The following is a 13,544-nucleotide window of genomic DNA, read 5'->3' as shown; positions in this document are numbered from 1 at the left end:
TCTGTTGCTATCGCTGGGATTCCTATTGACTATGCTCCACTGTTTCCCTTTCCTCCTCTGGGGAGGAGGATATGGCTTTCATTTAACTGAGAGGCAACCAACAAAGAGGCAAATGGCAACTGAGGGACGGCTGCTGGGGGCACTCCTTTGTGAAGCACACACAGCAGCACTTAATGGAGGTGACAGGCTGTGTTTTAGTAAAGCAAGAATAAAATGCAGGACTGTATTCTCCAAGCCCCACTCCCTCAGAACCTGGACACCCCTGCCCAAGCCACTTGCATCCAGCCCCCCTTCCCCTGCTGAGCCCCAACCACCTTCACCTGGACCCCCTGCAGAGTCCCATTGCCCCTGAACCCATAACCCCCCAATAAGCCCCTGTTCATCCAGATCTCCCCACACCCAGATTGCCCCACACAGAATCCTATCCCCACACACTAAGGCCCTTCACTCTTGGATCCTGCTGGGCTGAGCCTGCTTGACCCAACCTGGTGTGCCTGGTATGGAGGGGCAGGGCCACAGGGTGTTTCTGGGCAGGCCCGGCCCTTGCACCTGACCCTGACATAGTGCAGCCTCTCCGCTGAGTCCATGTGCTGGGATGTGCGGGGCTTTAGGGTGATTTCCCACCTCCATGCAGCCAGTGGCCTGTGTTCCCCACTGCCATGCTGGAGCCTCCACATTTATTTATCGACAAATAAAATTTGCAGAATTTTAAAATGTTGTTTGCAGAATTTTTATTTTTTTGGCACAGAAGTCCCTCAAGAGTACATTTTCTTATTATTGTTTGTTGTGACAGTCATTTTGTTTCCCTGTGCCTGCACCTTCCTCTCAGGATTCCCAGCAACACCTCTTCCAAACAAACACCATAGTCTCTCTTCTAGCTCAGAAGCAGTAACCAAGCTGTAGTTTTTTCTTTCCTGCCTCTGGCAGGGGGACAGGATAAACATTCTTTTTAAAAGTGTAACTGTATTAATCCCAAAATGAACTAACTAAAGCAGTAACTTCTGGCTTTCTTAATCAAGGCTTTGACTATCTAGTATGCAGTAAGTAAAGAGGATGTACAGAGAGAAAGATGTTAAAGATTAATCACAATACTCAGGATCTTAGAAACGTGGGGTAGGGAGGTAGAGTCTGATCTGTTCATGTAGTGACCAAAAAAGAAATCAAAATGCTTTATAAGGCTCAGAAATCTTGATCTGTACAAAGCCAAATGTATTTGCTGCTACATTAGGCTTAACTTAAGTGATTTAGTCCACCCTTCTCTAATATATGTGGCTAGGTTGCACTGAATTATGCAGCAATTTTACTTGATTATTAAATCATTCAGTAGCTTTCATTTTTATGGAAAACGTTCTACCAGACATTACTAAGTGAAAATAATGAATGTACACTGTTATGTGAATTTGTAGCAGAGGACTACCTCCTCTGTATGCTGGGCCATTGTGAATCTGTGCGTCGGCTGTACTAAGACAGGGCAGCAGCTCTGATCAAGGCGGAACTCCTGGAGGAGCACAGGGAGCCCAGTGCTAAGGCAGAATTCCTGTTTTTTAGCTAGTCATGGAATGACTCTAAGACATGCATGGGTGGCACTATAACCAGGAAACTGACACTAGTAAATCTCGATAGAACAGGGGGAAGATTAGAGAAAGGTCACTGGCATGATGCACTTTAGAGAAACAAAGTGAATGAGGTAATATCTTTTATTGAACCAACTTCTGTTGGTGAGAGCTTTACTCATATGTAGGACCCTGCCAAATTCATGGTCCATTTTGATCAATTTCAGGGCCAGATGGTTTTAAAATGGGTCAATTTTACATTTTCAGATGTTTACATCTGAAATTTCAGGGTGTTGTAACCATATGGTTCCTGAGCCAGAACGGGTTGGTGGGGGGGTCACAAAGCTGGTGGGGGGGGGTCGCGGGATTGCCACCCTCAGTTCTGTGCTGCCTTCTCTGAAGGCAGCAGCTGTGGAGCTTCCTGCAGCCGGGGGGAGATTCCCGGAGGTCGAGGTGGGTCTGATCTCCCCTGGGCTGCTGGGAGTCTTCAGAGCTGGTACAGCCATGAGCTTCCTGCAGCCAGGGGAGGTACCCAGACATGGGTCTGATCTCCCGCTGAGAGCAGCTGTTCAGGGGAAGAGGAAGTTCTGTCCCACCCCACCCCAGCAGCTGGAGCCTGGTGAACAGTAGGAGCCCCGAGCTGGGGCGCCCCAGCCCTGCCCCTCCAATAGCTAGATTTCATGGGGGAGATCTGATTTCACAGTCTGTGACGTGTTTTTCACGGCCATTAATTTGGTAGGTCCCTTCACATGGCAGCAGCCTTCCCATGGCAGACCTGACCTAGCCAGGGCTCAGAAGCTTCCCGGGTAGAAAAGGCTGCTGTGGTACTCCACTGTAGTGTAATGTATTCTTCTTCTTTATTTGTATTACCATAGTACTTAGGAGCCATTGTCATAGACCAGGACCCTAACATGCTAAGAGCTGTACAAACACAAAACAAAAAAACCTGTTCCTGTCCCAAAGAGCTTACAATCTAAGTAGGAGATTATGCAGCACTTTGGAAGAGGGGAAAATTATATGTCCCACATTCAGAGCCGCCCCTTGGGTAGGGCGAATTGGGGCAACCGCTCCGGGCCCCACGCTTTAGAGGGCCCCGCAGGCCAGTACGATTGGCCGGTGCAGTCAGTCCCAGAAGAGATGAATCTGTCACTTCCGCCCCAGGCCCCACCCACCCCCTAGGGATGGCCCTGCCCACATTTATAATCATGCATCTGAGGCTAAATGTTATTGCAAACTGTAAAATACAGTACTATTTCCTCACTGATCCCATCCTGGCAATTATTGTGGGGCAAATTATACTGCTGCAGATTCATTTTTGAACCATCCTGAAATAAGATACCCTTATTTCACCATGCACAGCTTAATCCATTGTAAAACTAGAAAGAAAATTTGACGCTAAAAGGAAAGGAAGAAATAATGGAATATATTACTGTGCATTGTATATTGGTACCTAGATACATTCATGATGAGTACCTAAAAATATTTAGTTATAAGCAATAAGATTTTAATCTTCATAGTAATAATTAAGATGTGCTATATCAACTATGCTTGTATTTGAGTTATTAATAATTGATGGTTACACTTACTGATTTTGTTATTTAAGGCTCCGAGAACTGACTGAAGAAGAGAGAACTTATTTGCAAAAGCCAGATCTATTCTGAAATGGGTGGATCTCCCATGTAAACTAGGTGGTACTCTTAGCTATCGGAGAAGGAAAAACAGCTAAATCAGGCTTGCCAGGATTTCCTGTCAAGATATTCACACTCGATGCTTAGGTCTATCCTTTGGCTATAATATAACAACAACCTTTCTCCAAAAAAAGAGGAATAATTTAAGCCTTGTTATTTTTACTTTGCAGTCAGTTCTGACAATGGCTAGAAGCTGTACTCCTGGCCTGGGTATATTGATTTTATGTTTAGCTTTGTTCTTGTATAAATGGATGTGCAAGGGTGTCAAGTGAAACCATTCAGTGCAGTTACTAAGTTAGCTTCTCTTATTGATTGTGAACCATCATTGATTTTCAGTGCTTATTTCCAAATGTATTTCATTAACCTGGCATCTAGAGTGCCTTTTCTCATTGTCCTCAAAAAAGTCATGTTACTAAGTTGATGATGTCTGTCTTTTCAGGAATGATTCTATCCCAGAAGATAATATTTGGAAGGGTATCCTCTCTGTGGTTTTCTTCTTTCTAATCGTTAGTGTTCTAGCTTTTCCAAATGGTAAGTATATTGATGCTTTACCTTTATTTCACATGCATATTTCTTTTCACTTGTTGCCATTTACTTTCTGAGATGGAAAGAATTGCTTGCTTGCTTCTTCAAGTGATTACTCATGTCCATGCCATGTTAGGTGAGTGTGCCCACCACATGCACCGGTGCCAGAAGTTTTTCCTCGGTGGTATCCATTGGGGTACCCTGGTGCCCTCTGGAGTGGCGCTTATTTGCACTAGTATAAGCCCCCCACCGCTCTCAGTTCCTTCTTACTGCCAGTGTCTGTGCTGGAATGCTCCCCTTGTTCTAGCAAGCAGTTTCTATTCAGTGGTTCTTTGAACTTTTATGTAAATTGTTGTTAGTTAGTAATTAGTTTACAGTTCTTAATAGCTAGTAGATTTTAGCGAATAGTCCCCTGAGGGACTTAGCCCAGGAACGGGGCATGCCCCGTTCCCCGGGCTTTAAGCCTTGCAATCGTTTTAAGGAACCCATGCCAATCAGCAATCCATACCTAAGCTGTTTGAAGTGTCTGGGTGAGTCCCATATCCATGAAAAGTGCTGCATTTGTAAGGGATTCAAGCCCTGGACCAAGAGGGAAAGAGACATCAGACTTTGCGCGCTCCTCATATCAACCAGAATATCTTCCTTCCAGTGTTCTATCTGAAACTTCACAAGACCAATGAGGAGAGATGCGATGTAAGGTGCACCATAGCTTTCTATTTGGAGCGCAACAATCTCTTCCACAGATTGACTCAACCCTTTGTTGTGACTGCCGACAAAAGGAAGAGCCTTCCAGTGTCCTCTCAAAGGACTTCAAACTGGATCACCACTGCTTTCACATCTGTTACGAGTTAGCGCGGGCAGTGCCTCCACTAGGGCTCAGGCATCTTTGGCTGCCTTCCTGGCGCATGTCCCTATCCAGGATATCTGCAGGGCTGCAACGCGGTCTTCAGTACACATTTTCACCACTCATTACCCCATCACGCAGCAAGCCAGAGATGATGCTGGATTTGGCAGAGCTGTGTTGCAATCAACACGTCCATGAACTCTTCCCCGCCTCTGATGGTACTGCTTGGGAGTCACCTAACATGGAATGGACTTGAGCAATCACTTGAAGAAGAAAAAACTGTTACTAACCTTTTGTAACTGTTGTTCTTCAAGATGCATTGCTCATGTCCATTCCATGACCCACTCTCCTTCCCCACTGTCAGAGTTCCAGCAAGAAGGAACTGAGGGAGGATGGAAGGTGGCCCCTTATCCCGGCGCATATGTGCCAGAGGGTGCCAGATTTGGTCCCCTACCGATACCACTGAGGAAAAACTTCCCACACCAACGCATGTGGTGAGCATACTCATCGAACATGGAATGGACATGAGCAACACATCTCGAAGACCAACAGTAACAAAAGGTTAGTAACTTTTTTTTTTTTAAATTAAGATAGATTTTATTCACTGTCTTTACATGGCATTAAATTAAGCAACCGTATAAATGAACTGTAATAGCATTGAGCTGAAATACCAACAAAATACAGGCTATTTATCTTTTGCATGGTCTCGCTAGAGAGCCATAGTCCCTTGAAAATGGAAATGTCAGCTTTTTCAGCATATTTGGGGATTAAATCTCTTAATAATAATAATATCTGGTTCTTCTACAGTGTTCTACATCAGTAAATCTCAAAGCAGGAGGTCAGTATCATTATCCACACTTTATAGATGGGGAAACTGAGGCTCCAAGAGGGGAAGTGGCTTGCTGAAGGTCATATAAGAGGCTAGTGGCAGAGCCAGGACTAGAACCAAAATCTGACCTTTATTGTTATGGATGTACAACAGTAAAGTTGCTGTACTTCATCTCCACCCCCTAAGAAAATGAAACTTGAAAGAATTTTTCAATGATTGTGAGCGGGGTGTGAAGTAAATCAAAATAGTTTTATTGCCATGTTCTACTAATGATGCGAGTTGAAAAGAATAACGCTTTGGTTACACTGGAGACCCTTCAAGAGAAGAGTTATCCTGTTTTGAGTTACATATATTGTGATCTTTGTTTCCTACTGTAGACTGGTTATGACCATACATTTGTTGGTGAGTTTTGCTTCCCCCCATTTCAGATATTGCCTCTGTTCAACAGTAGATGAACAATAGTTTCTATCAGGACAGATTTGCAGCTTTAAAGGGGAACATTTGGAAAGGACTCTCTAGAGCTTTGTCTTACGATGCTATCTAGCTCCTCCTAGAACTTCATTAATGAGTAGTTTTCATAATGTGCTCACCAAAATGATGAATTGGATAGAGAGAAGGAAAATGCAGGAATTTTGTGCCAGTACCTTTTAGCTTTCATATTTTCAATAGACTCCTAAACCTCCCATTGTGGTTTCTGGCATGACACTATATTCATATACTTCCCAGCACCTATGGGATAAAATTTTTAGTTTTTCATAGTATGTAGTTTTTCTGTTGACATACACACTTAACAATTAAGAGTTTTATGTGCAAGAAACTGAATTCCTGTTTATATTACCATATCAAAATTGCCATGAAAGTTTTATTTTGGAGTGCACATTGGCGCAATATGAATTAGTGCATTCAAGATTAGGCTGTTCTGGCACGAAAGAGAGCTTGTGTAAACTCCTGGTGATCAGCTCTGTCTTCAGCAGCAAATGATTCTTCAATCTTGAAGGATCACAGGAGAGTATCTGAGGGGGCAGAGGGGATAAATTAGAGATCATGCCGCCTCTCATCAGATGTAAATGCCTGCCAAAATCCAGTTTCATAAATTTCAAGGCAAAAAGAGACCACTGTGAACATCTGGTCTGACTTCCTGTATAATACATCCCATAGAACTTCCCCATAATAATTCCTTTTGAACTAGCACATATATATTTTAAGTTGTTGATGTGAGTTTCCTGGTGGGAGTTATAGACTTAATGTATTTATTGAAATATTATGGATGGAACTAAGTATTTTTAAGTATGCTTAGATAACAGAAAGATTAGGGTGCTAAGAAGGTGGAGATGAAATGACTGTTAACTTTATTAAATCTCTTAGAAAACTCGGATTCATGGGCCATAATTGGTTTTGGATAGATTTTTCGAAAATCTTTGTGGAGCAAATAAATAACTCCTTACAAATTCAGGGATTACTCAGACAAATCATAATTTCAAAATAACTTCCTCCAAATGAACATCAACCATTATCATGCTGTTGACAAAAGAAGGCAAGGGTTTAACCCAGTGTGCCTGTCCCATAGCTACATTCTATAAAATCTCATCAAGGTAATCACTCATGTCCCTATCCCCATAAATGAATTATGTGTCACATGCAGACCAAACTGATTTCCTATAGGGAAGAACAAATTTGGATATGCGAAGAAGGTTACATAATGTAATTGCCCAAACCACAAGATCTGCATGTGACTGTCGTTCACTTATGGGTTTAGAAAAAGCCCTTGCGGGGTGAAATAGGGATAGCTATTTGCAGATGGGATTCAAAGATCAAATCATAATGTGTGTTGAAGACCTATATTTTCAGCCTTTTCCTGCAGTCTAGAAGAATGGATTATATTTAGAAACTTTTCAGTGCCACCAGATAAAGGTGGCCCTTATCTCCACTTCTCTTTTTGTTCTAGTTTGGCGTTTTAATTTAATAAAGGAAGTCAATCTAATCTCCGGCAAAATAAATAAATCTAAAACAGAAGCCGTAATCAGAGGACATTCGTCCTCAGGAATCCAGGCTCTTGAGACCTTTAAAGAAATCTTGATATATCTTGAAGTTAAGCCCTTTTGAGCTAGGTATTTAATCAGGATTTGTGTTTGATCTTAATGGTGTCTCTAAAGGTATCAATTTCAATTTTGTAGCCAGAAGAGCTTGTTTTTTCACACACATCCAACCTCTGCGTGTAAGATGCCTGATATTCTTCGTGATATCTGATATTAAGTCTGTTAGAAGTTTTAGGTGGCCTGCCTGGTAATGTTTTTGGGAGTCAGTGCCCCCAGTTTCATTGCTAACCTGCATAAACTTGTATTTGATTACTTTTTCATTCCCAAAATGAAACATGCCCACAACTGTAAAAAGCCACAAAACAGATGTAATCTAAAAAACAGATCAAGAGATCAGCCTGTTAAAAATACTAGCAGCTGACACCTCAGCACACATACATCCAAAATATATGCCATCTTCTTACCACCATGGAAAGAATGCCAATGAAAAGTAATTGCATATTTCTTCCATGTCCAAGTAATGATCAAAAAACCTTCAAATCCTAGAATCAATTACTAATGAACTTGTTTTATTTAAGGCTCTAAGCCAAACTTTCAAGTATATTGTAAAGCTTGAAGAAAAACCGATCTTTGCTTGTTAACTTTTGCTGATATCCCCCTGAACCAAGTCTTAGAAATAATATGCTGTAGTTTTAATCTTTGTAATCAATTCACTGTCATCTAGCAAATATTTCTCTCCACAGGGCCTTTTACTCGCCCACATCCAGCGATATGGCGGATGGTTTTTGGTAAGTTTTAAATTTTTATGTTTATCTTATTTAGTTTCATCAGAAAATGCTGGTTGGTTGAACCTGAGATTTTTCAAGAAAGTGAATTGGGTTCAATTAACTTGCACCAAATCACATGCTTGGGCCCGTAGATCCAATGCCTGCATGATCCGCAGCTCCCGGAGAGCCCTGCCAATCCAGGGTTCATATATTCTAAGTCCTGAAGGGACCATTGTGATCATCTAGTCTGAGATTCCTGTATAACACAAGCTATAGAATTTTCCCAGGATAATTCCTAGAACATATCTTTTAGAAAAACATCCAATATCCAAGTTGTCAGTGATGGCGAATCCACCATGACCCTGGGTAAATTGTTGCAATGGTTAATTACCCTCACTGTTAGAAATTTACCCCTTGTTTCCAGTCTGAATTTGTCTAACTTCAACTTCCAGATGCTGGATCATGTTATGCCTTTCTTTGCTAGACTGAAGGGCCCATTATTAAATATTTGTTCCCCACATAGGTATGTACACGCTGTAATCGAGTTATCCCTTAGCCATAAGCTAAATAGATTGAGCTCCTTGAGTCTCTCATTATAAGGCATGTTTTCTAATTCTTTACTAATACTCATGGCTCTTCTCTGAATCCTCTCCAATTGATCAACATCCTTCTGGAATTTTGGGCACCAGAACTGGACACAGTATTCCAGCAGTGGTTGCACCAATGCCAAATACAGAGGTAAAATAACCTCTCTGCTCCGATTTAAGATTATTCTTTTTATGCATCCCAGGATCACATTAGTTGTCTTGGCCACAGCATCACACTGGGAGCTTATGTTCAGTTCATTGTCTACTTTCACCCTCAAATCTTTTCTTAGTCACTGCTTTCCTAGATAGAGTCCCCCATTCTGTAAGTATGGCCTACGTTCTTTGTTCCGAATTTACACAATTACATTTAGCTGTATTAAATTGCATATTGTTTGCTTACGCCCAGTTTATCAAGCAATCCAGATCACTCTGAATCAGTGACCTGTCCTCTTCATTGTTTATCACTTCCCCTATTTTTGTGTCATCTGCCACCTTTGTCAGTGATGATTTTAAGTTTTCTTCCAGTGATTTATAAAAGTGATAAATACCTTAGGGTGAAGAACCAGTCCCTGCAACACCATGCTGGAAACAGACCTGCTCAATGACAGTTCCGTGTTTACAGTTATGCTCTGAGATCTATCAGTTAGCAGGTTTTTAATCCATGTAATGTGTGCCATGTTAATTATATATCTTTCTAGTTTCTTAATCAAAATGTTGCGTGGTACCAAATCAAACGCCTTAGAGAAGTCTAAGTATATTATGTCAACACTATTACCTTTATCAACCAAACTTGTAATCTCATTTAAAAAAAAAAGATACCAAGTTTGTTTGATAGGATCTGTTTTCCATAAACATTAATTATATTATCCTCCTTTAATTCTTTATTAATCGAGTCCCGTATCAGCTGCTCCATTATCTTGAAAGGGATTGAAGTCAGGCTTACAGGCCTATAATTACATGGGTCATCCCGTTTACCCTTTTAAAAAATTGGCACAACCGTAGCTTTCTTCCAGTCTTTTGTAACTTCTCCCATGCTTCAAGACTTATTGAAAATCAACATTAATGGTTCAGCAAACAACTCAGCAGCTCTTTTAAAACTCTTGGGTGCCAGTTATCTGAACCTGTTGATTTTAAAAGTCTAACTTTTGTTGCTTCTTTTTAACATCCTCTAGAGCAGGGGTCAGCAACCTATGGTATGCGTGCCAAAGACTGCATGCAAGCCAATTTTTAATGGCACGCTGCTGTCTGCCGGGGACAGCAGCATGCAATTAAAAATCCGGCCCGGCCCACTCTTCTCTGCCCACCACTCTCTCCTTGCAGGGCAGGCAAGCTTCCCCCTCCCCCCGCCTCTTCCCCTAGCGTGCAGGGTTCCTGCCCCTCCTTCTCTCCCTCCCTGCGGCCGATCAGCTGACGGCCCTTGCTACGGAGGGGGAGAGGAAAAAGTGGAGCCGCAGAGTGCTCTCTGCTCCAGGGACCTTGGGGAAGGGGGTGGAATCAGCATATCCCCTCCAGCCCCCTGCCATGAGCTGCTCAGGACAGGGGGCTGGGAGCCCCCGCACAACCCCAGCCCACACCCCCAGCCCTCTGCCCTGACCCCTGCACCCCCCTCATGCCCCTCCAGCCCTCTGCCCTGAACCCTCCCCACTCCCACCAGCCCTCTGCCCTCACCCCTGCAGCCCCCACAACCCTAGCCCTGACTCCAGCACCGCCCACACATACCTAGACCCCCTGCCCTGACTCCTCCACCCTCCTCTCACACCCCCTGCCCTGACTCCTGCACCCCCCACACATACCCAGCCCCCCAACACCCGATGTAGTGACTCTTGCACCCCCCCACATCCACATCCCCACCCTCACCCTGAGCACCAAACGGGAGCTCCTGCAAACACACACCCACATTCCCACCTGCACCCCTCACACCAAATGGGAGCTGCCCAGGTAAGCTCTCCACACCCAAACCTCCTGCCCAAACCCTGAGCCCCCTCCCTCATTCTAGCTCCTGGCCAGACCCTGCATCCCAACCCCCAGCCTGCTCCTTCATCCCCAGCCCTGTTCTCAGTTCACTCCCACACTCATCTCAGTGCAGAGAGAGGAAGAGAATGGGCCAGAACCAGGGAGAAAGTACGTATCTACTCTATGTGGACAGGGCCGGGACCCCAGACCGGCAGCGGGCTGAGCAGGGCCGGCAGCCAGGACCCTGGCTGGCAGGAGCCAGCGGATGGAACCCCAGACCGGCAGCAGGCTGAGCTGCTCAGCCCACTGCTGGTCTGGGGTCCTGGCCGCTGGCCCCGCTCAGCCCACTGCTGGTCTGGGGTTCTGGCTGCCAGCTCCTTCCTTGCCAGCCGGGGTCCCAGCCACAGGCCCCGCTCAGCCTGCTGCTGGCCTAGGTGAACGGAACCCCAGGCTGGCAGCGGGCTGAGCGGGCTGGCGGTGTAAGATCAGCATTTTAATTTAATTTTAAATGAAGCTTCTTAAACATTTTGAAAACCTTGTTTACATACAACAATAGTTTAGTTATATAATATATAAACTTATAGAGAGAAACCTTCTAAAAAAGTTAAAATGTACTGGCACGCAAAACCTTAAATTAAAGTGAATAAATGAAGACTCGGCACACCACTTCTGAAAGGTTGCCGACCCCTGCTGTAGAGGTACTAGTGGAATGGAAAGAGTGTTATCACCATATGATGAGACTGTATCATCTGTTTTCCCCAAATACACAACAGAAATATTTATTGAACACTTCTGCCTTTTTGCATTACTATTGATAAGTCTACAATTTCCATCTAGTAGTGAATGAATATTATTGTCAAGATTATTTTTATTCCTGATATATTTAAAAAAATCATTATTGTCCTTAAGTGTACTGGCCATATATTTCTCCTTGTGCCCCTTTGCTTCTCTTATCAAGTTTCTACAGTTCCTAACTTCTGATTTATATTCATTACTATCAGCTTCCCCTTCTTCCATTTATTATATGTTTATAGCTGCCTACACTTCCCCTCTAAACCAGGTCATTTTTTTTTTTTACCAGTACGGCCTTCTTCCTCAACTGTGGGTCAACAGCTTTTTGGGCATCTATTAAGGTGTTCTTAAATGAATCCCAATTATGATTCACTCTTTTCTGATTAAATTCTTCCTCCCAGCTGATTTGGCTCATAATTGTTTTTAGCTTTGTGAAACTGGCCCTATTAAAGCACCATTATTACTGGTCTGGACTTTATTCTGTTTGAACATTATAAATGTGATCGAGTCATGATCACTCGTACCTAAGCTACTGTTATTTTCTACTTCTGTAGTCAGTTTCCTTTTATCTGTTAGGACAAGGTTTAATAGAGAATTCCCCCATGTTGGCCGCAACAATTTTTTTATAGAAAATTGTCATCCATAATGTTTAGAAATTCCAAGATGTTTTAGTATTGGCAGCATGAGATCTCCCACATATATCACTCAAATTGAAGTGCCACAGGATTATGTAGCTCGTGGAACAAGAAGAATCTCAGAGAAGATTGCTTGGACATTCTTCTTCAGCACATTTCTGACTTCCCTGAAGTCATCTAATATCTGCAAAATATCCTTCAGTGCAGTTCCATTAGTGCCGATGTGAACCATCACCAATGTCTCCTTGCCTGTCAACTTCAGAAACCTATTCAGTCTTAGTGACGTCTCTTGTCTTGGCTCTGGGAAGGCAGCACACCATCCTGTTGTCTGCTTGTCCCTTGCAGAATGTTCTTTCAATTCTTCTGAGGATTAAATCTCCAACAAGGATAGTCTGTCTTCCTTGAATGATTGGAGAACTCTTCACAGGCAAGCTTGATTTTCTTACATGTTAGGCCAAGCTGCTATCCACATGTGATTCCCTTACATGTCTCCCTTCCCTTGGACCTGCTGGATCTTGAGAGGTGTCTTCCAAAGTTTCCACATTTAGGACCTGGTATTGATTTGAAATTTCTAGCTGTATGGAATCCTTCCCAGTCCTCTTCTCTTTGGTGGCCACAGCCTGCCCATCCTCATCTTTCTCCAGCCATGTAGAATGCCACTGTGACCTCTTGCCTATGGTGGTTACAAATTGCCAGTCTTCCTCTCTGGCTTCCTCTCTCTCTGATTCCTTTGTGGCCAGCTCCATTCTTCTTTGAACCTGGGGTACCAGTGTTTCCTGAACCTGGCTCTCTAGGAACTCCTCAGCTTTTCTGACTCTCAGTAATGTCTCTACTTGCTTCTCCAATGCAAGAATCTTTAAGACAGAAGGGATTTCAAGCAGGAAAGAAAACATGGTACATCCATTGCAAGTCACCACCACTGTTCCATTGATGGCCATCTTGATATCACATGGGCTGAACCTAGAAGCCTTTTACATTGCTTCTCTCAACTCACTCCAAAACTTCCCTGCCTCTTTTCATAGATCTCCCTGACATGGATCTGGGAGCCTGAAACCAATGGAGGCTCTCTGGGACTCCCGTGCTCCCTGCTGTGGAGCCAGGAGCCTGGGAGATCCAGTTAGATTACATTTTCAAGCTATTAAATAACCTCCCTAAGAAAATTGCCATCTCTGTAATTGTTTTATTCCTGGTATAAGCTGTTTTGTATATATTTTTTTCATTAATTTATTGATAAGTATTTTAATTAGACACTGCTCCTGTACTCTAACTTGTCTGTGGAGGGATGCTGCTCTGCTTCTACAGCTAGAGGGATAACCTGTGGTATTCCAAAATGTC

At 43.2% G+C, this 13,544-nt stretch overlaps 1 protein-coding gene across 2 annotated transcripts in view; it reads left to right on the top strand.

Annotated features, from left to right (window-relative positions):
- The window catches only part of PTDSS1 (phosphatidylserine synthase 1), a 54,171-nt gene that overhangs the window by 1,955 nt on the left and 38,672 nt on the right, over nucleotides 1-13,544 (top strand). For both annotated transcript variants that reach the window (XM_073330515.1, XM_073330516.1), the window contains exons 2-3: nucleotides 3,681-3,772; nucleotides 8,219-8,263. In XM_073330515.1, the coding sequence (XP_073186616.1) occupies nucleotides 3,681-3,772; nucleotides 8,219-8,263 (137 nt within the window). The remainder of the gene's footprint in view (nucleotides 1-3,680; nucleotides 3,773-8,218; nucleotides 8,264-13,544) is intronic.

The sequence above is a fragment of the Lepidochelys kempii genome, chromosome 2, assembly GCF_965140265.1.
Source record: "Lepidochelys kempii isolate rLepKem1 chromosome 2, rLepKem1.hap2, whole genome shotgun sequence".
Classification (NCBI taxonomy): Eukaryota; Metazoa; Chordata; order Testudines; family Cheloniidae; genus Lepidochelys; species Lepidochelys kempii.
This window is presented reverse-complemented; position numbering and strand designations above follow the sequence as displayed.